This window comes from Salmo salar, chromosome ssa02 (assembly GCF_905237065.1).
Source record: "Salmo salar chromosome ssa02, Ssal_v3.1, whole genome shotgun sequence".
In the NCBI taxonomy this organism is placed as follows: domain Eukaryota; kingdom Metazoa; phylum Chordata; class Actinopteri; order Salmoniformes; family Salmonidae; genus Salmo; species Salmo salar.
The window spans coordinates 89,836,383-89,863,649 of record NC_059443.1 but is presented as its reverse complement, the minus strand read 5'-3'; the positions used below and the strand labels follow the sequence as shown (position 1 = coordinate 89,863,649).

The following is a 27,267-nucleotide window of genomic DNA, read 5'->3' as shown; positions in this document are numbered from 1 at the left end:
TTAACTACATCACACCTGTCCAGACCCACTAGAACACACCTCCATCTCCATTAACTACATCACACCTGTCCAGACCCACTAGAACACACCTCCATCTCCATTAACTACATCACACCTGTCCAGACCCACCAGAACACACCTCCATCTCCATTAACTACATCACACCTGTCCAGACCCACTAGAACACACCTCCATCTCCATTAACTACATCACACCTGTCCAGACCCACTAGAACACACCTCCATCTCCATTAACTACATCACACCTGTCCAGACCCACTAGAACACACCTCCATCTCCATTAACTACATCACACCTGTCCACTAGAACACACCTCCATCTCCATTAACTACATCACACCTGTCCACTAGAACACACCTCCATCTCCATTAACTACATCACACCTGTCCAGACCCACTAGAACACACCTCCATCTCCATTAACTACATCACACCTGTCCAGACACACTAGAACACACCTCCATCTCCACCACATGGCCTCAAACTGAACCATTTTATTTCTCTCTGTCGCCCAGAACTTTACATGTTTAGATAATAAAGCATTTGACCTTTTATTGCGTTAACAATGGAGGATTGGTTGATTTCCAGTTTTTAAGTATAGTATTTAAGATGATTGACGAGAACAGTATCATCCAACCATCGGGTAACTTGTTTCATGCGCATCAAAGGTGAGGGTGAATTTCAGATGTTCACTGCTTGTATTGATGAAGGAGTGGAATCGATGAAGTTCCTCTGCTGTCCCCTGGAATAGATGGAACACGTCATCAATGAAGACATTTACAGAGCCTGATGAGGTGCTAGAATGGATTGTTAGGGCTGACAATCACATTCTTCTCTAACAACCCCGCATACAGATTGGCATAATTAGATGCTATTTTTTAAACTACAATGACCAAAATGAACTGCGTGCATACTTGTCTTGTCTGTTTCTTTTACACCTGCTATGTAAAAGAGACACAAGAATGCACGATGGTCAATGCTATCTGGGATCCTTGGGACATCCCTACCCTAAACCCTAACCATAACCATAACCCCTACTTTATTGCGAGCACATTGTGACATTAGTGCATCCAGACCTAATGCAGCTTGGAGTGATCGGATGACAGAAGTCACATTTAGGTGCCAGGTGTAACTGAGGCCATAGATGCTCCATATCCATTACTTTGAGTGTTTTATATAATATGACGAAATGTGTTTGTGTGTTGCAGGGACAGTCAGAAATGGAACAGCAAGGCCACAGAACATGACATAATCAGAGCTGTGGGAGACCACCTCAAGCCCCTGGTAGAGCCGGGGGTGGTGTTTACCACTCCACCACGCCTTCAGCAGGCTGGAAAAGTGGGATTGATCTGGTTGATCCATTTATTTCAGTTTTCAGTACTTGAGTCCTTTGACATGGGATTGATACTGATTTACATACTAAAGAGGGACCAAGAGTCTGTTGATTGTTCAGTCATTGGGTGCATTTGGTGAAATCAAATCAAGCTTTATTTATACAGCACATTTCAGACATGGATGCAACACAATGGCTGCACAGGAAAAAACTATGAAAATAAACAGAAATATTTAGTACACAAACATAAGAGGATAAAAAACATTAGACTAACAACTGAAAGACTACTGAGCATTCTAAGGAAATGCCATTGATTACAATATTAATTGGATGCAATATTCAACCCAAAATATAACTTGTTTTTTTAGGAGGGGCTCTGAAAGACACTATGGGGGTGTCCACTGAAAGGTAACTAGAAACAACAACTGGAACCTAAAAGACACCCACCATGAGACCCACTAAATCTGCCCAAGAAGAGGAAAACAAAAGAAAAACCCACACCAAACTTAAAGACAGGAAGTAAACCAAAAAGGTGGAGCAACTAAAGGTGTTGACTCTCCACATGTATCAAGACAACTGGAGCACTGGGCCAGACACTCTTAAATAGAACCTGGACCAGCTCAGGTGAAACACCTTCCCACTAACGAGATGGACAAGCCAGCACAGGTGTAACACATACCGACTAACGAGGTGACACCAATCAGTGCGTCCTACGTGCTAACGAGCTAGACGTGCTAGCTAGACGTGCTAACGGGCTAGACGTGCTAACGAGCTAGACATTCTAAAGTCCAACCTCAAAACATAAATGGAAAAACCAAAGCCTGTAACACCTTCCCCATTAAGACAACAAATATATCCTATATTTTTGATGGACAAGTTTGCTCACCACCAACCGAAAACAACTTCATTTCCCAATATAATCAACTAAATTGATTCCCTTCTACAATATAAACATGGTGTCTACTGGCTGTCAACAATAAAATGAAAAAATGAAAAAAAACACATTTCTAAATAATAATATACAATCGTATCTTTTCTCCTTTTTCTTTCTATAGAATCCTAAAACTCACTAGCTTCTAGAACTCTCGTCTTCCTAAAACTCACCAGCTTCTAGAACTCTCGTCCCCTTGGAACGAGTCCAAACAAAACTCATCTCCAATACGGAGAAACATGCAGTCAAAATAAATTGTGATCCATGGCAACGTACTGGCTAAACGCAAAACACAAATATTTTTGACTGCCCACCCTTGAGACAATCAGCATCCAAGTTGTCCTTACCACGGACATGTCTGATTTCAAGAGGAAACTCCTGCAATATCCGTAGTAACTTTCCACCTCACTGCAGAGCTTCTCTCTCTTCTCAGGGTTCACTAGATAGGCATGTTGTTGGATCGGGGCCCAGTCCCCAATGTCATGCTCTGGTACATTTGGGTTGGCACATCTGAGAATGAACCCTGATATTCTAAAAGCATTGTCAGTTGGTTACATAAATAATTATGATTACTAAATGTTACATGAAATGTAAATATGAAATATTTAGTTGCATAGTCCTTTTTTGAAAGTATTTTCAATTACATGTTGCTAGGTGGGATATCCCCAATGTCAAAACACAGTTTTAGTTTTAACGTGTACAAATCAATAACCAATATGCAGAAACAGTTTGGGATATATTGAAAACCTAAACATAAAATGGGCCATACTGTATACAGAAACATCTGCCACAACAATCATATTACTTGTATTTTTTTAAAACAAGCACCTTATAAACTGCACAAGCACCAAAAACGCTGTTGTTTTGACAAGTAACAATAAATCACTGATATCGATTAGGGGGGAAATCAGGTTGTACTTCATGTTGAAACTAACACAACAACAAAAAAACACATGGAAATGTGAGATATATTCTACCTCATTAGTTAGAGGACAACCTGCAGAAGACAGTCAGCTACATTTTGGAGTGATGTATTTAAATTTAGGGGTCATTAAACAAAGGAACACAACACTAATTTGTCATCACTCATCGCTAAAATCATTTGTGCGAGAGGGAGATGAGGTTGCACGCCCTGTTAAAACTAACAGCTAAAAAAACAAACGGAATCTGGGAATAATGTGTACATCACTGGTTAGAGGACAATTTGTAGAAAACAGCTAGCTACATTTTGAAGTGTTGCATTTTGATTCAAGTGTACGTTGGTAAGTGTAACACAACTTTTTTTGTTAGTCACTTTTTATTAAATCTCATAAATAGTACTCTTCCATTTCAGAGCCTGGATTTTCCCCCTGAGGCTAATATCCATATCGTGTTGAAATCAATAGAACAGGGGACAAACGTTTAGGGTTCTACATTGTGACATCATTAAAATACTCCTAGTACAATGTTAAAAACATTCTACATTGTGACATTAATTCATTGACTGAGGTATTTTATCTGATTATCTCTGGTCACAGTGATCACAGCTGAGGTTTCTCCTGTATGTGTTATATGGTGTGTAGTCCGCTTGCTAGACGTAGTAAAACTCTTCCCACATTGATTACAGCTAAAAGGCTTCTCTCCTGTGTGTTTTCTCTGGTGTTTAGTCAGACAGCTAGACTCAGTAAAGCTCTTCCCACATTGAGCACAGCTATAAGGTTTCTCTCCTGTGTGTGTTCTCCGGTGTTTAGTCAGACTGTTAGATGAAACAAAACTCTTCCCACATTCATCACAGCTATAAGGTTTCTCTCCTGTGTGTGTTCTCCGGTGTTTAGTCAGACTGCTAGATGTAACATAACTCTTCCCACATTCATCACAGCTATACGGCTTCTCTCCTGTGTGTGTTCTCTGGTGTGATATCAGGCCAGTTGACCTAGTAAAACTCTTCCCACATTGAGCACAGTTACAAGGTTTCTCTCCTGTGTGTGTTCTCTGGTGTGATATCAGGCTAGTTGATTGAGTAAAACTCTTCCCACATTGAGTACAGCTAAAAGGTTTCTCTCCTGTGTGGATTCTCTGATGAATTCTAATGCCTGCTGATGAGGTGAATCTCTTCCCGCAGTCAGAGCAGTGGTGAGTTCTCTTCCCTGTGGATCTCTGCAGGTGTTTATTGAGGTGTTCTGATCTGGAGAGAATCTTCTCTGCCTCGTCAGCATCATGATGTTGTTGAGGCTCCCCAGAGGGTCCACGATAGTCACATCTCTCTCCTGCGTGAACAACAAAGTCAGACAGACAGTTAAAGGCCCACAAAATGAGCAAGAATAGTCATTTTGTCTTGTTTCACATTAGTAGTAACATCAATGATTGAGTTATTCAAGTTATTCAAGTTGTTGAAACCCTAAGCAATATGCCAGACAACTTTTGGTCTCCAATATTGGACAATTTCTGTGTTTGCTAAAATTGCGGCACGAGGGCAATGCACACGTAATTTGGTTGTAGAAACTCCTCCCTGCTAATGAGGAAACCGCTAGTTATGGATATCTGCCTGGAGCAAAAATGGTGAGCAAAGATTTTAGTTTTTCACAATGTTTTCTGAATGTGAATGGGGTAAAACTCAGGGGAGAAACCTCCATTTACAGGTTGATTATGAGTGCATTTCACACTACTTTGGATTATAATTGTAAGGCTCGTTTGAATGTCTTGCTTAATGTAATTTTTGTGTCATCATCGCAAATCAATTGCTTAATACTTTTTAAAAACACTTCAACCAGTAAAATGCTCTTTGGCTTTTCCATCAGCCTGACAATAAGGGTTTGTACACTAAGTGTTTGCCAAATTGGCCCATAACTTCACCTAACAATAACATATTAGACCTACTGTAGGACCCATAACTTCACCTAACAATAACATATTAGACCTACTGTAGGACCCATAACTTCACCTAACAACAAATATTGTGATACCATATATATATATATATATATATATATATATAATGTCGTGACGTTTGCCATTTGACTGGCATTCAGAAAATAATTTCCTGGATCAGCTGATGATAGTTGAACATGTGACTGTAACTAAACAGCTACAGTATTAAGAATTATGCGTAATTAATTATTTAAACGCGTTAACCCTCGCAAGGCTGACGGCCCAGACGGCATCCCTCGCCGCGTCCTCATAGCATTTGCAGACCAACTGGCTGGTGTGTTTACGGACATATTCAATCAATTCCCATCCCAGTCTGCTGTCCCCACATGCTTCAAGATGGCTACCATTATTCCTGTTCCCAAGAAAGCTAAGGTAACTGAACTAAATTACTATCGCCCCATTTCACTCACTTCTGTCAGCATGAAGTGCTTTGAGAAATGAGTCAAGAATCATATCACCTCCACGCTACCCGATACCCTAGACCCACCTCAATTTGCTTACTGCCCCAATAGGGCCACGATGCAATCGCCATCACACTGCCCTATCACATCTGGACAAAAGGAACACCTATGTAAGAATGCTGTTCATTGACTACAGCCCAGCAATTAATACCATAGTACCCTCCAAACTCGTCATTAACCTCGCTAGGGTAGGGGGCAGTATTTTCACGGCCGGATGAAAAATGTACCCAAATTAAACGGCCTACTACTCGGGCCCAGGAACTGGAATATGCATATGTTGCAGGAGATTTCTGATTGAGTGTAAATTATTAAATAATTCTACCCTGAATTTAGAGATATCGTCTATATAGCCTGTAGACCGAGTAACTAAAGGGTTAAGCATAAGTCTCAGGAGATTGACTAGAATAAGAGAGGAATTGGGGGCTGTGTGTTTGAGTAAACATCAAGAACTGTTAAACTGTGGTTGAGCTGACCTAGCTTGAACCCTCCAGGTTTCCCTAATCTCAGAGTACTAAAAACTGTCAGCTGGGTAAGAATTTACGGTGTTGAGAGTTCTGAGGAAGAACAATGAACTCTCCTTAGTGTGTAATGTGTGTGTGTAAATGAGGAGCCTGGTATGTAATAGATGTTTTGTGTATGTGGGGCAGAACGTTCTCTGAATAAAGCCGAATGAACCTTTTGCAGAAAGCTGAGTCCTTGCCTAATTATTTAACCCATTGTCTTACAAACCTTGGGAATTAGTCAAGGCTTATTGATTGTTGATTATTATCATTAAGATATAAAATTCCATTAACAGCATATTATTAGTAGATTTGGATAGAAAACACTCTGAAGTTTCTAAAACTGTTTGAATGATGTCTGTGAGTATAACAGAACTCATATGGCAGGCAAAAACCTGAGAAGAATCTAACCAGGAAGTGAGAATTCTGGTGCTTGTAGTCCTTTCAAGTCATTTCCAATCAAACACACAGTGAGTTAGGGTTCATTTTGCACTTTCTAAGGCTTCCACTAGATGTCAACAGTCTTTAGAAAGTTGTTTGAAGCGTCTATGATGAACAGAGACCGAACAAGAAGGCTGGGAAGTTGTAGACCCATCAGTTCATTGGCGCGCGTTCATGTGAGAAGGGACCTGTGTTCCAAAACGTTTTTCAAGACACAGGAACCGTCCGGTTGGAATATTACTGAAGTTTCACATTCTAAAGGCCCTAAAGATTGATGCTTTACAACGTTTGACATGTTTGAACGAATGTAAATAGATTTTTTTTTAACTTTTCTTTTCGGCGCGCTTCCTACATTTGGAGTAGCTGAACTGAACGCGCGAACAACAAGGAGCTATTTGAACAAATTATGGAGTTTATCGAACAAAACAACATTTATTGTGGACCTGGGATTCCTGGAAGTGCCTTCTGATGAAGATTATTAAAGGTAAGTGAATATTTATAATGCTATTTAATATTTTAGATGACTCCAAAATGGCGGCTATCTGTATTGCCTAGTGTATTTTTCTGAGCGCAGTACTCAGATTATTGCAAAGTGTGCTTTCCCAGTGAAGTTATTTTGAAATCTTTCACAGCGTTAGCATAAAGGAGATGTTCATCTATAATTCTTTGAATGACAGTTTAATATTTTATCAACGTTTATGACGAGTATTTTTGTAAATTGTAGCGCTGATTCACCGGTAGTATTGGAGGCAAAATATTTTCTGAACGTCACGCGCCAATGTAAAATGCTGTTTTTAGATATAAATATGAACTTGATCGAACAAAAAATGCATGTATTGTGTAACATGATGTCCTAGGAGTGTCATCTGATGAAGATCGTCAAAGGTTAGTGCTTCATTTAGCAGTGTTTTGGGTATTTGTGATGCATGCTAGTTGCTTGGAAATGGCTGTGTGGTTATTTGTGTCTATGTACTCTCCTAACATAATCTAATGTTTTGCTTTCGCTGTAAAGCCTTTGGGAAATCGGACAACGTGGTTCGATTCAGGAGAAGTGTATCTATAAAATGGTGTAAAATAGTCCTATGTTTGAGAACTTTGAATTATGACATTTTGTGGTTTTAAATTTGGCGCTCTGATTTTTCACTGGCTGTTGAATAGTGCGGGACGATTGCGTCCCACCTACCCTAGAGAGGTTAACCTGTTTAGGATAGGGGGCAGTATTGACACGGCTGGATAAAAAACGTACCCGATTTAATCTGGTTACCACTCCTACCCAGTAACTAGAATATGCATATACTTATTACACATGGATAGAAAACACCCTAAAGTTTCTAAAACTGTTTGAATGGTGTCTGTGAGTATAACGGAACTCATATGGCAGGCAAAAACCTGAGAAAAATCCAACCAGGAAGTGGCAAATCTGAGGCTTGTAGTTTTTTCAAGTGATTGCCTATACAGTGACTTAGTGTTCATTTTGCACTTCCTAAGGCTTCCACTAGATGTCAACAGTCTTTAGAACGTTGTTTCATGTTCCACGCTCTTCCATCATTTGGAGTAGTGGACAGAACGCGCGAACAAAAAGGAGGTATTTGGAAATAAATTATGGACTTTATCGAACAAAACAACATTTATTGTGGAACTGGGATTCCTGGGAGTGCATTCTGATGAAGATCATCTAAGGTAAGGGAATATTTATAATACTATTTCTGAGATTTGTTGACTCCACAAAATGGCGGGTTTGGTTTGGTGTCTTAGCGCAGTACTCAGATTATTGCAAAGTGTGCTTTCGCTGTAAAGTTTTTTTGAAATCTGACACAGCGGTTGCATTAACGCACCACCACTAATGAGTTGTGGAGCTTCTCAAATTCATTTTTTCTTCACCTCAAACTGTAAGTAAACAAAGTCTAATCAAAATCAATTGCCAATGACAATAGTTCCTTAAAGTGTTTTAGTAAAAGATTTCCAGCTCTCGCCCTTTTGATAACAACTCGGCATGAAAGGGAAAAATGTAACGCTCGATCCAGTGGAAATACCTGATTACTTCTTATTCTTTGCACAAATAGCCAACAGCCCTGTGGCTCAGTTGGTAGAGCATGGTGTTTGCAACGCCAGCATGGTGTGTGCAACGCCAGGGTTGTGGGTTCGATTCCCACGGGGGGCCAGTACAAACAAAAAATGCATGAAATGAAATGTATGTATTCACTACTGTAAGTCGCTCTGGATAAGAGCGTCTGTTAAATGACTAAAATGTAAATGTAGATGTGTCTGTCCCGAACTCACTGGCGCCGGGAAACTCTGAGGGCCCAGAATATTTTATACAATGTTGCAAGCTTGCTATCTCGAGTTTCAACCCAGTTGATATGTTTCAAGTTCGTTGTAGACAGGCCATGTGCAGCCAATGTGATTTTTAGGATATTAATTTTTTACCTGCAGAATGCAATGTTTTTATTATTTATTTAACTTTCATTTGTTGGCTATATTTTTTACATAGTTGGCGATGGCAATAAAAGTTACTTTTAGATTTGAATACATTTTCATTTAGATTGTCTGTGATTAATCTACATTCTATGATTTTGAGATACTATTATAAATGAAATGAAACTGTTCCACGAAAATGTGCATATGAAAATCATAACTGGCACACAGATTGGTAGAAATGGTCAGATAAATTGGAACTACAAATGGAAAAGGTTGCCGACCGCTGGTGTAGGCCATTACCGGAAACTTCAGAATTTCTCTCTCTTCTGGTTAGGTCTCAGGCTCCCTCCAGCCATTTGTGTGTCTTATTTAATCAAACAGCTTAAAGCATCAGACCAGTTCAGTACATACAGTTGGTCCTAGGACCTGAGCCCTAGGACCATGCCTTAGGACTACCTGGCTTGATGACTCCTTGCTGTCCCCAGTGCACCTGGCCGTGCTGCTGCTCCAGTTCCAACTGTTCTGCCTGCAGCTATGGAACCCTGACCTGTTCACCGGACGTGCTACCTGTCCCAGACCTGCTGTCCCAGACCTGCTGGAACCCTGACCTATTCACCGGACGTGCTACCTGTCCCAGACATGCTGTTTTCAACTCTCTAGAGACAGCAGGAGCGGTAGAGATACTCTCAAAGACCGGCTATGAAAAAGCCAACTGACACTTACTCTTGTGTTACTGACTTGTTGCACCCTCGACAACTACTATGATTATTATTATTTGACCATGCTGGTCATTTATGAACATTTGAACATCTAGGCCATGTGCTGTTATAATCTCCACCCGGCACAGCCAGAAGAGGACTGGCCACCCCTCATAGCCTGGTTCCTCTCTAGGTTTCTTCCTAGGTTTTGGCCTTTCTAGGGAGTTTTTCCTAGCCACCGTGCTTCTACACCTGCATTGCTTGCTGTTTGGGGTTTTAGACTGGGTTTCTGTACAGCACTTTGAGATATCAGCTGATGTAAGAAGGGCTATATAAATAAATTTGATTTGATTAAAACACATGGGGCGATTGGTAGAAAGAACAGATGACTCTTGGTTGACCAAGATGTATTTTAGTTGGGGACAGCACTAGAACATGATTTTGGGGCTCCAGAGTGGCGCAGCGGTCTAAGACACTGCATCTCAGTGCTTGAGGCGTCACTACAGACACCTGGTTCAAATCCAGGCTGTTTCACAACCGGCCGTGATTGGGAGTCCCATAGGGCGGCGCACAATTGGCCCAGCGTCGTCCAGGGTAGGCAGTCATTGTAAGTGTTTCATGACAAACCATTTTTTACAAATCCGTCAAGGCACCAACTTTGAGAAGGTTTTAAAACAAAGGTTTCAAACCAATTCATGAATGTAATTGAATCTAGGTATGTTTCGCCTTTAATGTAATGGCATGAAAAACAATTGGCTGAATATTATACAATGACTTATCAACAGCTGTAATAATTTGCCTCCACAGGAAATCTACACTGGCAGTTATAGAATATACTATATAGCCTAGAAACCTGGTTAAACTATCATTATGACATCATGGATGAATTCTAGAATATACTATATAGCCTAGAAACCTGGTTAAACTATCATTATGACATCATGGATGAATTCTAGAATATACTATATAGCCTCAAAATCTGTTTAAAACGATTATTTTGACCTCATGGATGGCCAGTCTTTGTATTCATAGTGTAGTGAATTCAGGGGGTAGCCCTGAGCTGAACTCAAACCTGTGTCCAGCAACTGTCAAGCCAACACCTTATAACTGAACTTCTTGACGAGGTCGCTAGGTGTTGGGTTACGGTTGCTACAATAGCTTTCTCTATGAATTTGAGTGGTTACATTTCTCCAGCGCCCATTCCTCAGCTGTTTACCAAACCAAGTCTCTGGGCAGCCATTTTGTTGCTGTTTAAAAAAAACACACAACCCAGCAATCTGCAGTTGAAACAATAACAAATCTGTCATTCCACCACTGTGTTGGTAATAAGATGATGGATGGGTCTGGAGAAATGTAACTAGTCTCAAATTCATAGACAGACCTACGGATACAAGGACTGGCCATCCATAATATCAACATTATAGTTTTAACCATGTTGAGGCTATACAGTGTTGATTTACATTTATAAACATTGGAGTAAAAAAAGCTTATTTGGGGTTCTGATGGGGTACAACAGTTGAACTAAGCTCATGAAGCATGTGTTATATTCTTCAAGAATCAATGGCTATAAATAAAAAACATCAGTTCAACAACTGCAGAGTTTGTGCCTCTGTATTTAAGACAGTACTTACTAGTGTTAATCAGGGAACGGTTTCTCAAAACCATCTTATGGCTAAGTTCACCGTTAGAACCATTGGACGCCTTAAGATGCGTTTGGGAAACAGGGCCCAGATATCCAGTTTCCTCCTCTTCTTCCTCCTCCTTTTTCGATGTAACAGTCATCTCCCCCTCATCTTTCACTCCATAAACTGGATCCTCCTCTTCTTTTACAGTAACATCCTCCTCTTCTTTCACTCTGAACGCGTCTTTTTCTTCTTTAACTGTAACGTCTTTCTCTTCTTCTTTCACTGTAACAGCCTCACCCTCTACTTGTTGTTTTACTGTGATATCCTCCTCTTCCTCCATCCAGTAGACCTCTTCTTTAGCAGGAGGAGAGTAGTTTAGTGAGCTCATGGTCGGAGATGTTAGCTAGCTAGGCTAATGCTAACTTAACCAGCCCGCTAACTGACCAATAACAACAACACCGTAAATATGAAATTAAATCGGATAACTAACTAGACGACAGAAGTGGGTTTAAAACAAAGTGGCTAATATACACGAAAGCGTCTAAAGAGCTTTATTGGTTTGGCCATTTTGTCTAGCAAGCTACCGAGGTGGCTGAATAACTGTTGCTGCTGTTGAAAGAAGAGTTCCGTCCACTACATTATACGTCACACTAACAGCATTACCTTAAATTCCCAGACCGCCATCTGCTGACTGGAATGGGTCATCATTGACGACGCTAAGCCTAAAATATTCATTACCCCCCCCTAAATAAATCAAAATCAGTCAATATGTTTTTTCTGTGATTTCTTTTTTCGTCAAACGTTCAATCACATCTTAAACATCTTACGGGCGGCACTAGGACCGGGGGAGGCTGCTGCTGCTGCACTGCTGACTGGACGCAGTTGAGTAAAATGAATATTTTATTTCAGACAAAAAGTTAAAGTGTAGGACGCATTCGTTTTTAATAACCAGTGTGACAACACAGTGTGGTTAAAGACTTAGTAAGCTAGTTGTAGTCAGGATATGGTTACCTATGAGTACAAACAGTTGTTTTTTTGCCTTTTTACATATTTATTAACTTATTTCAGGAAATCTTCTAAACTACCCACAATGCAGTATTTCTCAACGTCATATGGATGATCCGAGTTTGTATCCCAGTGTAATGAAGTTTAACTCGGCAAGCCAATTATGAATACATTCGTATTTACATTGACGGCCTACCCCTGTTTCCAATTGTCCACATGGCTGGAAGAACCTATTCAAGTAAGTAAATAGATTTTGAAAAAAAAAACTACGTATTATTAGCTAACTAGCTACTGTGGGAGAAAAGAGAATGTGCTGAGGGAAGGAAAAGCAGAGATACATTAATGAAGGGAGGAGGAGATAAACACCTAACCATAAGTAAAGATAACAAGGACAAATAAGTAAGGGTAAGCATGCGATGCATGCATTAATTTTATATCCACGTGAGGAAAGTTTGGCCACCATTATGTTAGAAATAAGAGCAGATATGGGCGTTATCCTCAGATGTGGGCGTTATCCATAGGATTGAAAGATAATGGTGGCAGAAAGCATAAAGGGTTTTTCTTCATTTACATAAAGGATGGACCTATGTATTGTATGTGCATAAAAGCAGAGCTGGGGCCTGAGAAAGTCAGTTGTTCCGCGGACCAGCTCGGCTTTGTTACTTTGTATTAAAGTCTATATTGAATTTACAAGTTCTTGTAAGAGTGTTACTTTTAAGACAATTTTCCACGACATACTTTGGCGAGCTTGCCAGGAGTTGAAGGGACCTCGGACAACGGCGTTTTTTGGTTGGTGACGGTTTTTTCTGGAGCAGTCTCGCAAACGGGTGGCCGCCCAACTATAATAAGGTAAGCTTGTTCTTACAATAGTTGAAATGTTTGTGTAGATTGCTTCGGAGATTCAGTCTCAACGAAGGAGACGCCACGTAGGTCTCTCTATTTAAAGAACTCCTGAAAAATTTAGTGGTACTAAAAGAACTTTTGAATTCAATAGAACTGCATGCATGCATGAATGGGGAATTATTAAATGTGATATGTGTACAATTTGTTGGGATTACATGCGCAGTGGATAGTGGACCGGCTTGTGTGGGTATCTAGCGGGGAGGGCTTGCGCCTGCGCTGACTGGACCATTCTAACGGGCCCACATGTATGGTTTTGTTGGGAGGGATTGTCCCGTCTGATTCTGCTTGGCCGAGTTCGACTGTTTCAGGACCTGTTTTGGGATGTGCGTTAACACAGCCCAATCAACCTGATCAGGCGGTTCGTGTTGGGTGTGTGATTCGGGTTGCTCCTCTCACGAGACCATAGATCTGGGAACCTTGTGTGGCCCAAGAGGTGTGTGCATTTGCTCTCTTTCGGCTGGACTGCCTGACCTGGCGTGGGGCTACTGCTGCTGTATACGTGTGGTCAGAACAAATAGATAAATAGATAGAAATCCTACACAATCGCGCCTAGGAGAAAATTAGAAGGCTTGATTGAGTGGGCTGCTCACGATATTGCTCGAGGAACGAGGATCTGTATGCAGCGAGCAGATAGGGCACGGGAGAGATTCGATCTAGGTAGACGAATAGTAACCGTGAAAAGTTAGTCCTACAGATAATAACGCTCCGCTTTGCTAACGGCGCCGGAAGATCAGTAGGGTCCACCACGTAGCTGCTCTGAGGAACGGAGGACAGTACAAGGGGGGACAGACAGTGTGAAGGGGAACTGACTCGATTAAGCAGAATTTCCGACACACTACAAAAATCCTATGAGTACAAAGTTATCCTGTGTTGAGGAAGTGTATCAGGAATAGACTGAGGTTTTATAGGTTGCTTTAGGTAAAGCAGGGTGTGGATGAACGAATGTGAATAAAGATTGTATGAATGCAAATAAAAAAAGTGTGTTTGAGGGAGTGAAAGTTTCTCTAGGTTGAGGAAGCATATTAGAACAAGTCAGAAGCATAGAGCAAGGAGGAGAGATAACAGGTGTGTGTGCGCGCTATTTTGGGACAGGGGAGGAACTGTGAAGCTCCGCTGTGTAGCCGCTCGATATAGATAGGGAGAGTAGGGGTAAAACTCTCCTGGAGAGAAGGGAATAAAACCAATAGGTAACGGATAAGGAGAGCTATATGTAAAGATAAAACATCGATATAATACAGTATATTAAAAATTGATAAAACTAGGAAAATAAGACAATAAGGAGACAGTAAACACATACACATAGCACACACAGTGCACAGGGAGGAAAGGAAACACACACAGATAAAGATATAAAATAAAACAAGAAGTAAAAATAAAGACAGGTCAAACCAGAATTAAATAAGATAACACACGGAACCGCAATAAATGTTTGGCATTCACTAAACGGATAACGCAGCATAGTGTAAATACAAGTAAAATAAAACACTTTAGGATTGCTGGGTCCCTAGGAGGCCGCAGCCTAGAAAAGGGATTTAATATAGGAAAGTAAAGCTAAAGACAAAGATGTCTTTCAAAGGGAATGGGACACCGGTAGAGATCTTGGGGGCCAGACACCCTTTGAATAAAAATGAAATAAAAGAAACATCTGAAAAATGGGAAAAACGTACTAGAAAGTATAATACCAAATGGCCTGCAGAGGGGACATTGGATGTCTCTGTGTGTGAGGAAATGGAAACCCTAATAAAAAACTACAAACCAAACGATAAAAAACAGAAAAGAAAGAACAAACGAGAAAGAGAGAATGAAATATTGAAAATGTTTAAAGACGAAGGAATGGGCCTGTTACACAGCATGAGAACGGCAAGAGAAATGCTGAAGAAGGATCAAAAGAAAAATGAGGAAAAGGGTGTGTGGGAGAATAAGCCACCACCTTATCCCCATGGGCAGTATCCCATGGTAACCGGACAGATGGAAATAAGAGGGAGGGTGGAAGTGACAGAGGAGGAGGAAGAGGCCTGCACACCCAGAGCAGTGGGAGCACCCCCTCACTCAGCAGGGAAAGGTCCAACAAAAACAAAGAGACACACAAGAAGCGAAGAAGAAGGTTTCAATTGCTATGGGGGGTTGATAAAAACCCTGAAAGCAATGGAAACAGAAATGGGAAAGAAGGAAACACCGAAACAACACACAACAGAAGGAAGAAAAGAAAAAGACAAGAAAGAAGAGAAGCCACAGAAACACCCAAAAACTCCTGAAGGATCTGATGCAGACAGCAACTTTGGGGAAGAATCTGAGGATGAGGGAAAAGATAATAGATTTGATATAGATCTATTAGAAAGGAAGAACCGCCTACTAACACAGAAGATACGAGAAGAATATGAGCAGGCAACGGAAGAGTACGCAAGGGAGCAAGAGAGGCAAGATGAAGCAGCAGCTCGCAACCTACAGGAGAGTCTGAGACAAGACTCCACAGAAACAGATCACATGGTGCTCAGAGACAGGGCAAAGAAAAAAGCAAAACACTATAGTCTAGATCCGTATAACCAATGCCCAATCCTGATAAAAGGAAATCAGGGGCACTACATACCATGGGCTACGCAGGACCTGGAGGGTTTGGTCACTCGGCTGCCGGATCTCCATGAAGGAGCTGGGAAGTGGATCAGAACCTTTGAAGAATTTACAATGGGGAAATTACTGGCGGTGGGCGACATAAGGGCATTACTGGCAAGGGTAACAAGCGTGCAGAGAATGGGAGAAATCATGCAGGAGGGAGGAATCAACGGCACAGAGTGGGAGGTGTCAAGAGACGGACTGATGTTTGACAGGTACAGGCCTGCCGTCTGGAGGGCCCTAAGGGCAGCATACCCAACAAAGGTGGACCCCAAGGCACTGAGGGGAGAGGCCATTGGAGCTACAGAAAACCCAGCTGCGTACCTGCATGGACAATTGAAAAAATGGAGAATGGAAACAGAACAGGATCCGGAGGAAAATGAATTGATGACAACAATGTTCCGGACCTCAGTGGTGGAAGCCATGCCCCAGCCAGTAAGGAACCGGCTGGAGGATGTGGTGGGACTTACCTCAAAACCATACAAAGAATTCTGTGACTATGTGGTTCACGCTGTGGAGAAACATAGGAGGGAGGAACAAAAACAAGCTGAGCAAGGGAAAGACATCCAGAGAAGGCTGGCCCAGTTGCAGCTAGAAGAACTGACCAAAGGAAAGAAAAAGATCCAGGCCTCAGTAACCACCTCTGTGTCCGAGATAGGAACAATGGCTGCTGTTTCCCCAGGAGGGCCGCAACCGTTGACCCCTGGCCGGACCCAAGTGCCTGTCCCATTGCCAGTAGCAAATGTGTACACACAGCCCCCGATTTGGTCTGGTGGGAACAGACAACAAAGAAATATACAGGGAAAAGGAACCAGGACCCCACGGGGACCACCTGGTGTGTGTTGGGGCTGCTACCAACAAGGGCACACCAGACGTGAATGTCCCGTAAACCCGTGGCAGGATCGTACTGGGGATAATACGCACAATAGGCGTTCACCAGCACACAACAGCCCCGGTGGCTGGCAGCCACCTGCTGGGGGAAACCAGAATCCCTGGGGCCCTACTGGGGGATGGCAGGGTGACCGGAACCCACCCCCGGGCCCTGTGAACCCATGGTCAGGACCCAATCAGACATACTAGGGATGCCCAGAGAATCCTAAAGGGGAGGGTCAGTTTACAATTTTAACTACAGGAGCTGACCAAGAGCCTATGCTGCAGGTTCAAATAGAGAATAGAGGCGTACCCATGTTAATAAATACTGGAGCCACTTACACATGTGTGAGTCCAAATTATGCCTCTCATCTCCCCATGTCTGGTAAATATGCCAAAACAATAGGATTCTCGGGAAAAGCGCAGCTAAATCCAATGACCGCTCCAGTTCGTCTTACTGCTAACAGTAAATCAGCAACAATCCCAATACTGGTATCAGATCAAACACCGGTTAATCTGTTAGGAAGAGATGCCCTATGCCAAATGGGTATACAAATTAAATGTTCCCCCGACGGGGTGATAATAGAAAAAATAGGATTACAATTACCGGTGGTAAACGCAGAGGCCACAGCCAACGTATATTGGTTAGGAGGTATTGAAACAGACGTAGACAGGACAGTAAGAAGATGGGGTAAATTTATTCAGGCCCAGATACCCGGAGCGGTTTGAGCAGGGTCTGAATATCACTGCACAATGCAATTTGACCCTCATCAGGATCCGTTGCTAGAGCAGCTCTGGGTCTTGGGGGCAAATAACAGGAAAGCACCAATTATGTCCCAATGTATAATCATTGGAGAACAGGGAGCGGCAATGGATGTGATGGACGGAGACGATTCTGAATTTGTGCTGAAGTGGTTCAATGTCTCGGGCTCTGTCCCTCACATCACATTGCTAGTAAATCAAGGTTTCACATCAAAGGATGTGGGACCCATGATGAGGAAAGCTAAAAAGACAAAGTGGGACAAAACAGACAATCCATTGATTTTTCACTCCAAAGATAAAGCATTCATCAAGATAGTAACTACTACAATGATGATTGGCGATCCTAGGGAGATAGAGGTCAGTGTAGACCAACAAGTAGTGTTAGGAGAAGGGATAGGGCTAATTGGCGAGCTTAGAGAAGAAATGGAGAAAATCATACCACCAGAAGTATGGTCACAACATGATACCGACGTAGGGCTTGTCAAATCAGCAAGCCCGATCAACATAAAAGTCAAGCCAGACACCAAACCTCCTTGGAAAGCCCAGTATCCTATGAAGCCCGAAGCTGAGGAGGGAATAAGATCAACGATTGAGGGACTGATCAGGGCAGGAGTATTAATCGAGATGCCAAGCGTCTGCAATACACCTTTGCTACCTGTACTTAAAGCCGATGGTAAAAAATGGAGACTGGTACACGACTTGAGGGCTATTAATGATATAGCACAAGATTGTCCAGCAGAAGTTCCCAATCCTCACACGCTGTTGACTAATGTTCCCCCAGATGCCAAATACTTCACTGTGATTGACCTGTGTGGAGCATTTTTTAGTGTCCCCCTGGCGGAGGAATGCAGGCACTTGTTTGCATTTAGGTACCGAGGTAAAACTCTGTCTTACTCCCGTCTCCCCCAGGGATTTAAGCACAGCCCGCACTTGTTCAATCAAATATTGAGAGCAGATCTAGAAGAATTAATGCTCGACGGCACTCTGATCCAATATGTAGATGACCTGTTAATCTGTGCCTCCACAGTAGAACAGTGCCACTCAGACTCACTAAAAGTACTGCAGCGGTTAGCAGACAGAGGACACAAGGTCTCTAAAACAAAATTACAGTACTGTCAACCCCAGGTTGAGTACTTAGGCAGAACAATAGCCCATGGAACTAAAGCAATAGCTCCAGGACAACTAGAGGGAATTAGCAAAGCACCGTTGCCCCAAACGGTAGCTCAAATGATGACCTTTTTAGGAATGACAGGATTTAGTTCTGATTGGATAGAGGAGTATGTAATCAAAACGGCTCCTCTGAGAGAAATAATGAAGGAAGCAGGACAGCTTAATCTAAGAGCATCGCTGGAGTGGACCTCCGATGCTGTCATTGCATTCGAAACACTCAAAAAGGAAATGCAAACAGCACCGGCCCTAGCAGCACCTGATTACACTAAACCATTTCTGTTATACGTAGCAAATAGGTGTGACAACTATGCGGCCGCCATTCTTATGCAGGAAACATGTAGCGGTAGAAAGAAACAACCTATTGCTTACTACAGTTCTAAATTGGATCCAGTAGCTCAAGGCTACCCACCCTGTTATCAGGGATTAGCAGCCTTACATTACGCGTATGACAAAGCCTCGACGATCACCATGGGATATCCAGTGATTATAAGTACCCATCATAAAATAGTGGAGCTGATAGAACAGGGAAGATTTGTGTTAACTAACGCTAGAACCTTAGACTACATGACTTTACTCACTTACCCGGACGTATCCATAAAAAAATGCAACACTGTCAATCCAGCTGACAGAATTCCATTTGACTTTGAAGGACAAGCACATGACTGTGTCGCTGAAGCCCTAACATTTACCAAACTGCGCCCTGATTTAGAGTCCATTCCATTAATGGACCGTGAGGGAAGTAACCTGGAAAATTACTTTGTAGATGGTTCCTGTTTTAAGGACTACACTGGTAATCATGCAGGGTTTGCAGTAGTTAAGGAACAAGGTAGAGCCTTCACCGAGGTAGTAATAGAATATTGCCCCCAACCATGTTCAGCCCAATTGGCTGAACTACAAGCATTAACGGCTGCTTGCGTGCTAGGAAAGGGAAAGACAGTTAACCTGTTGGGTCTAGGGGGCAGCATTTGCACGTCTGGATAAAAAAAATGTACCCGATTTAATCTGGTTACTAATCCTACCCAGTAACTAGAATATGCATATACTTATTATATATGGATAGAAAACACTCTAAAGTTTCCAAAACTGTTTGAATGGTGTCTGTGAGTATAACAGAACTCATTTGGCAGGCAAAACCCTGAGACATTTTCTGACAGGAAGTGGATACCTGATGTGTTGTATTGACTTTAAAGCTATCCCATTGAAAGACACAGGGGTTTAGGAATATTTTGGCACTTCCTATTGCTTCCACTAGATGTCACCAGCCTTTACAAAGTGTTTTGAGTCTTCTGGAGGGAGATCTGACCGAACAAGAGCCATGGAACGGTGATGTCCCATTAGACACCTGGCGCTACTTCATGTTGGGTACCCTCGTTCCAATACGTTATAAAAGGCTATGCATTCGTCCACCTTGAATATTATTCATGTTCTGGTTAAAAAAGGCCCTAATGATTTATGCTATACAACGTTTGACATGTTTGAACGAACGGAAATATATTTTTCCCCTCGTTCATGACGAGAAGTCCGGCTGGCTTACATCATGTGCTAACGAGACGGAGATTTTTGGACATAAATGATGAGCTTTTTTGAACAAAACTACATTCGTTATGGACCTGTGATACCTGGAAGTGACATCTGATGAAGAGAATCAAAGGTAATGGATTATTTACATAGTATTTTCGATTTTAGATCTCCCCAACATGACGTCTAGTCTGTATCGCAACGCGTATTTTTCTGGGCACAGTGCTCAGATTATTGCAAAGTGTGATTTCCCAGTAAGGTTATTTTTAAATCTGGCAAGTTGATTGCGTTCAAAAGATGTAAATCTATAATTCTTTAAATGACAATATAATATTTTAACAATGTTTTCTAATTTTAATTATTTAATTTCTGACGCTGACTTGACTGCCGGTTATTGGAGGGAAACGATTTCCTCAACATCAATGCCATAGTAAAACGCTGTTTTTGTATATAAATATGAACTTGATAGAACTAAAAAAATGCATGCATTGTCTAACATAATGTCCTAGGAGTGTCATCTGATGGAGATTGTAAAAGGTTAGTGTATCATTTTAGCTGGTTTTATGGTTTTGGTGACCCTGTCTTTGACTTGACAAAACATTACACACAACTCTTGTAAATGTACTGTCCTAACATACTCTAAATTTATGCTTTCGCCGTAAAACCTTTTTGAAATCGTAAAACGTGGTTAGATTAAGGAGATGTTTATCTTTCAAATGGTGTAACATAGTTGTATTTTTGAAAAATTTGAATTTTGACATTTATTTGGATTCAAATTTGCCGCTCTTGAAATGCACCTGCTGTTGATGGAGTGCACCACAGGTGGCACGCTAGCGTCCCACCTAGCCCCAAGAGGTTAACATCTACACCGATTCGGCTTATGCACATGGGGTGTGTCACCTGTTTGGTGCAGTATGGAAGCAGAGAGGGTTTAAAAAGAGTGATGGAACTCCTATCCAACATCATGCACAAATCGTTAAACTAATGACAGCTTTAATGTACCCTAGGAAACTGGCAATAATTAAATGTCAAGCCCACAAAAAAGGTAATGATTTTGTTATCAGGGGCAATAATGCAGCTGACGAGGCTGCCAAAAAGGCATCTAGATGTATTGTCCCTATTCTAATGGCACCGTTATTAGATGTAATCGGAATTGCGCCACTCACCACTCCTGATGAGTTGATTCAAATTCAGGCTCGTGCCACGATCACCGAGAAAAATACCTGGATACAGAGGGGAGCCTCTGTTGATAGACATGGGGTATGGAGAACACATGATGGTGCCATACTTGCCACTACCACATTATTGGGTTTGCTTATTAATGATGCACATGATCTAGATCATTGTGCAAGGGGGGAGGTGGTAAGACAAATCAAAAAACAAGGTTTTTGGTCTCCTTATCTACAAGCAACAGTAGATGACGTCTTGTCAAAATGTGAAATATGCGCGAAAAACAACATACGTAAAGGTATAACCACGCCTATAGGTCACATACCAGTCCCAGAAGGACCATTCCGACACATTGTGATGGACTATGTAGACATGATAAAACCTGCTTATGGTAAAAGATACATGCTAGTCATAATAGACAGGTTTAGCAGATGGATAGAAGCAATACCGTCGGCTGATCAAGGAGCAAACACCGTGATAAAATTCTTATCAAAAGAAATAATACCTAGGTTTGGTATTCCCTCAGAAATCAGTTCAGACAATGGCGCGGCGTTCATACAAAAAGTGGTAAAAATCATAATACAGAAACTAAGGATGAAACAAAGACTAGGATGTGTGTATCATCCCCAATCGCAAGGAATCGTAGAAAGAGCCAACGGCTCGCTGAAAAATAAAATAATAAAGATTTGCCTATCCACGGGGCTTAACTGGGTAGATGCTTTGCCGCTTGCACTAATGAGCAGTCGCATGGAAACTAACAGAAACACGCACTTGTCACCGCATGAAATGCTTACGGGTCGACCCATGCCTGTGCCATCACTAGGGGGACTGTATAAAGGTCCCTCGTTAGACATACTAGAAACAGAACTGAAATCATATGTAAAGCATCTAACCAAGATACATGAAGCTATATATTCACAGGAGAAAAAGAAGGAACCGGAGCAGAGACCAGAAGGGCCACGCCAGGTGATACCAGGGGATCTGGTCTACATTCGGGTGTTCCGGAGAAAGTGGGATCAACCAAGGAGAGAAGGACCCTACGAGGTGGCCGAAGCAACGTCGACAGCCGTCCAGGTGAAAGGAAGCAAAACGTGGTATCATCTCAACCACTGCACCAGGGTCCCGACAGACAGGAGGAAACAACCGAATAGGAATGAGGACCCAGAGGATGCTGATACACCAAACGGGGGCACGACAGGAGAAGGAACAGCGGAAGAGAACGAGGCTTCAGAAGGAAGCCAGGAAGCCAGCAAGCCAGGCGAAAGCCAAGAGACGGCTGACACACCACCAACTGCCCTCAGGGGGAGTAAACGAAGAGACAGGGCAGGAGAAGAAACTGGCCAACCAACGATATTCAAGCCTATGGGAACAGAGACTCCAAGGGGGGGGGGGGGAAACGATATGCCTGATACTCCTGGTGATATGCCTACTGTGGCAGATATCTATGGCGAAAGCCCAATACAATGGGATCCAGAAGTACACCCCGAAGAATGGGAACAACTCTTCCCTGGAATTGATAACAACCCAAATGGGGAGCCAGGTGGAGCAGAAGAAGGAGATGATCCAAGGGCCGAAGAGCAAGGGGCTTTTCCCACCATTGACTTTTCGGCACTCACCTGGTCCCCCCGATGAACAATTGAATAGGGAAAAAAAGAGAGGAACCTGACAGACAACCAGGTGGGAAGAACAGGGTCAGAATTCTAGTCCCACCTCAGATCATAACGGAAGCAGGAGAACAGAAAACAGTCGCAATATACAGGATGAAACCCCTACCGGAAGTCGCCTACTGTGGATGGACTCATCATCAGACCAAGGGAGAAGTGGTCTGGGATCACAAAGGATGTGACCTAACAGTAATTAAAGAAGAAAATGAATGGGTGCTCAGCATAAAAAACATTGAACCAGTTGAAGGAGAAGAATTTATAGTTGAGCTGACACATACAGAACTGGTTGGAGGAAGCAGTACAACCACCATGAAAATTGAATTCACACCAGCACCCGATCCAGAAGTACTTACAACAACTAGAACCACGACAACTGTGGCAGCAGCTGTAAATACCACAGTGGTCACGACAGGAGTAACATCTACCACTCTAGGTAAGAAATCCACTACACCTACAACGACACCTGTGACTACACCTACAACGACACCTGTGACTACACCTACAACGACACCTGTGACTACACCTACAGCGAAACCTACACTGAAACCAGAAACACCGGAATCAGGAGGGTTTTTCACTGACATTTGGAACTTGCTGACGAAACCAAACAGTTCACCTCAAGGATATGATATGAACAAGACAGCGGGTGGGGCAGAACCAGAACCACTCAAGGACGAGACATTGGAAAAAGCGGTAAAGAATGATTGGTATAAATGGGCTAGGTATACGGCGGACAGACATAGGATGGACAATTGTATCTTGTGCAGCAAATCACCTTTGTCTGAAGTATTAATAGTACCTGAACCTGCATCATTTGACAGTTGTGCTAATTGGAAAAATGCTAATTGTAAACCAGGAAAGTACCATATTCCCTTGTGTGACATTGAATGCAGAATGGCCTTGGGTAGTACTAGGGGTAAAACAATGTTAAATGAGACTGTACTGGCTAATAAGGAATGCGCTGCATACAACATTAAAACTGACTTAACTAGACCTCAGATAGACAAAAGTACTGTGGTTAAGGGAAAATATGAATGTTTCTATAACTATGGTATTGGTGGGATTAACGTAGGAAACACAACTATTAAATGTGACACTATCTGGGTGTTAGAGATTGCGGGGATTCGCAAATCTGATGAGAAAGGATTAATTACCAATAGGAGGGGGTCGTGTGGCGGCATTACTCAGGTTGCACCATCTCTTACCATGTTAAAGAACCAAGATAGAGGTATTGCTGATAGTTTTTGGATGTGTGGGAAAAACAAACTTCTGAATGTTCTTCCTGAAGGATGGATTGGGTTGTGTGCGTTAGTCAGAGCAGTCCAACAAGTTGCCATTATTAAAATACCCCAGGTGGAGCACGCTAAAACTAGAACTAAGAGAGAATATGAATCGGATCCTAAAGTGTACCTTGATTCAATTGGACAACCCAGGGGTGTGCCCAATGAGTTTAAAGCCAGGGATGAGGTTAAATCTGGGTTTGAATCTATATTTTTGTGGGTCACACCCAATAAGAACTTAGAGTGGATTAATTATATATATTATAACCAACAAAGATTTATAAATTATACAGACTCTGCTTTGACAGCTTTAGGAGAACAGGTAAAGGCCACAAGCCAGATGACATGGCAAAACAGGGAAGCTCTCAACTGGCTCTTAGCGGAGAAGGGGGGAGTTTGTGTAATGTATGGAGATGCGTGTTGTACTTTTATTCCCAATAACACTGCACCTAATGGAACATTTTCCCTAGCTATGAATAAACTTAAAGGGTTAAGAGTAGAAGTGAAAGCGAATGCTGGGTTTGATTCTCATGTCTGGGATTGGTTGGACCTGGCCTTAGGAAAATGGGGCGCTATGTTTACTAGGCTGGCCATCATGGTGGGTGGAGGCCTGGTGGCATTAGGCGTTGTATTTTGCTGTGTGTTACCTTTAGTTAAATCACTCGTGGTTAAGACTGCTGTTAAGCAGATGTCGGTGCGTGAAGTCAACCCTGAACGAAAAAGGAGGTTAAGAATCAAGTTTAAGGATCATATTTTGGATCCACCTATTGTAGTCAATCCTGTCCCAGGTAACCCTGGACATTATACAAATAAATATGGGAACCCTTGCAATGCTGTTGGAGGTCCCCTTGATTGTCCTTTTGGAAACCCTAACTGTCTCCATGAGGTGATCCGTGGAAGAGGTTATGAGTGCCATGACTGGCGACCTGGTGGGTTTCCGGTGTATGGCACAAACCCCGATTCAGGTGAATTAGTGATTGTTCATGTACACAAAAAATGTCCAAAACCTAGGCGTTGCAAGTGGTGCTCCCAAGTTGACATTAATGGACATTTCCATCATCCCGAACCTTTCTTTTGTGCAATGTGCCAAAGAGGGGATTGTCCTATTTGTGCAGATGAGGAGTGTGCCCCTAGGACATAACTCCTGGTATAACTCTGAACAGGCCTAAAGTATATGTTGTCTGTTATGTCTGTTTCATTGGTTTCATACATGTATAAATGTATGCTTTTCTTTAATTAAAAGTTAGTTTTGCCTTCCTAAAATGATGAACATGTATTATACGTTAGGTAACAGAGGATGTTTCCGGTTACAAGTGTCTACGGACCATGTCCTTAATCTTCTAGCAGTCATGAGTAATATGTGCTCAGTACATGTCAGAGAGGTGTCCGCGAGGGAGGATCGTGTTAGAATGTCTCATTTTGGAATGATGTTTGTAATTTTTATTTTTGATCGTTTGGGCCTTGTTCAGATTCATATATTAATCATATATTATATTATTCATATATTATTCGTATATTGCAATATATTCATGCACTACCTTTTAATCATTCTTATCATGTTTATTATTTCTTTTCTTGATATAACTCTTTGTATTATTTCATATATTCTACATAGCTGAGACAACCTCAGGCAAGGCTTTGTACTACATGCTCATGCTTCCTCATAACATATTCATCTGTCATGTGTATCCTCATAGTATATTAATTTGTCACATATATATCCTCATTGCCAATTTTAACTTTAACTGGATCTTTTACTCCGATCCATGTGAGGGGATCTAAGATGTTTGGTCCAGAGTATGATCACGTTTTATCTGTTCACATTCCGTTCCACACACTTACCGGTTGTTGGATTATTATTATTGTTATTATTGTTATTACCCCTATCCTTAAATTCTCCTGGTTAATCATGTTTTGTGTGGGACTAATTAGTCCCAGAGGAGGGATTTATGTGGGAGAAAAGAGAATGTGCTGAGGGAAGGAAAAACAGAGATACATTAATGAAGGGAGGAGGAGATAAACACCTAACCATAAGTAAAGATAACAAGGACAAATAAGTAAGGGTAAGCATGCGATGCATGCATTATTTTTATATCCACGTGAGGAAAGTTTGGCCACCATTATGTTAGAAATAAGAGCAGATATGGGCGTTATCCTCAGATGTGGGCGTTATCCATAGGATTGAAAGATAATGGTGGCAGAAAGCATAAAGGGTTTTTCTTCATTTACATAAAGGATGGACCTATGTATTGTATGTGCATAAAAGCAGAGCTGGGGCCTGAGAAAGTCAGTTGTTCCGCGGACCAGCTCGGCTTTGTTACTTTGTATTAAAGTCTATATTGAATTTACAAGTTCTTGTAAGAGTGTTACTTTTAAGACAATTTTCCACGACACTACAGTGCAGGCTAACTCAGATGAGCTAGCTAGTTGGCTAGCTATCTAGCCAACTTCACATTCTGTATAGATAGATAGCTAAGTCAATGAAATATCACCAGCTACCTAACTTCATATTAGCTAGCTATCTTGATGTATTTATCGCTGTAAAAAACAAACACCAAATACATTTGTAGGTAGCTAGCTAACAGCCATGGAGGAGGGTGAAAGGATAGCAGCCCCAACTGTCAGTGAGAGAGGAGGCTATTCTGGATAGGGCAGGTACTTTTGTGTAGTTCCTGTCCCTAGAAGTGAGGATGGAGATAATAGTAACATAATATTCAGTGTGGTGTAATTTGACTATAATGAAGTCTGTTTCTTGTGAGGTTTTCTGTCCTCAGATAAAGAGCTCTATGAAAGCCAGTCTACATATGAAGAGGTCCCAATGAAGAGCAGTGGTTCTCAGTCCTGGGGACTCAAAGAGGGGCACATTTTTGTTTTTGCCTTCACACTGCACAGCAGATTCAAATGATCAACTCATTATCAAGCTTCAAGTGGTATTTATGTATTCATTTGTGATGCTATCCTTGATATGATCCTGTTATTGTC

The 27,267-nt window shown here is 41.9% G+C and overlaps 1 protein-coding gene and 1 pseudogene across 1 annotated transcript in view; one reads left to right on the top strand and one right to left on the bottom strand.

The window, feature by feature from the left end:
• Window positions 1–3,754: 3,754 nt before the first annotated feature.
• The window catches only part of LOC123738809 (zinc finger protein 180-like), an 86,288-nt gene continuing 62,775 nt past the window's right edge, over window positions 3,755–27,267 (bottom strand). Inside the window, exon 3 of the mRNA XM_045713529.1 lies at window positions 3,755–4,409. Within this exon, the coding sequence (XP_045569485.1) occupies window positions 3,760–4,409 (650 nt within the window). The 3' untranslated portion in view covers window positions 3,755–3,759. The remainder of the gene's footprint in view (window positions 4,410–27,267) is intronic.
• The window catches only part of LOC123733250 (zinc finger protein 629-like), a 36,771-nt pseudogene continuing 32,605 nt past the window's right edge, over window positions 23,102–27,267 (top strand).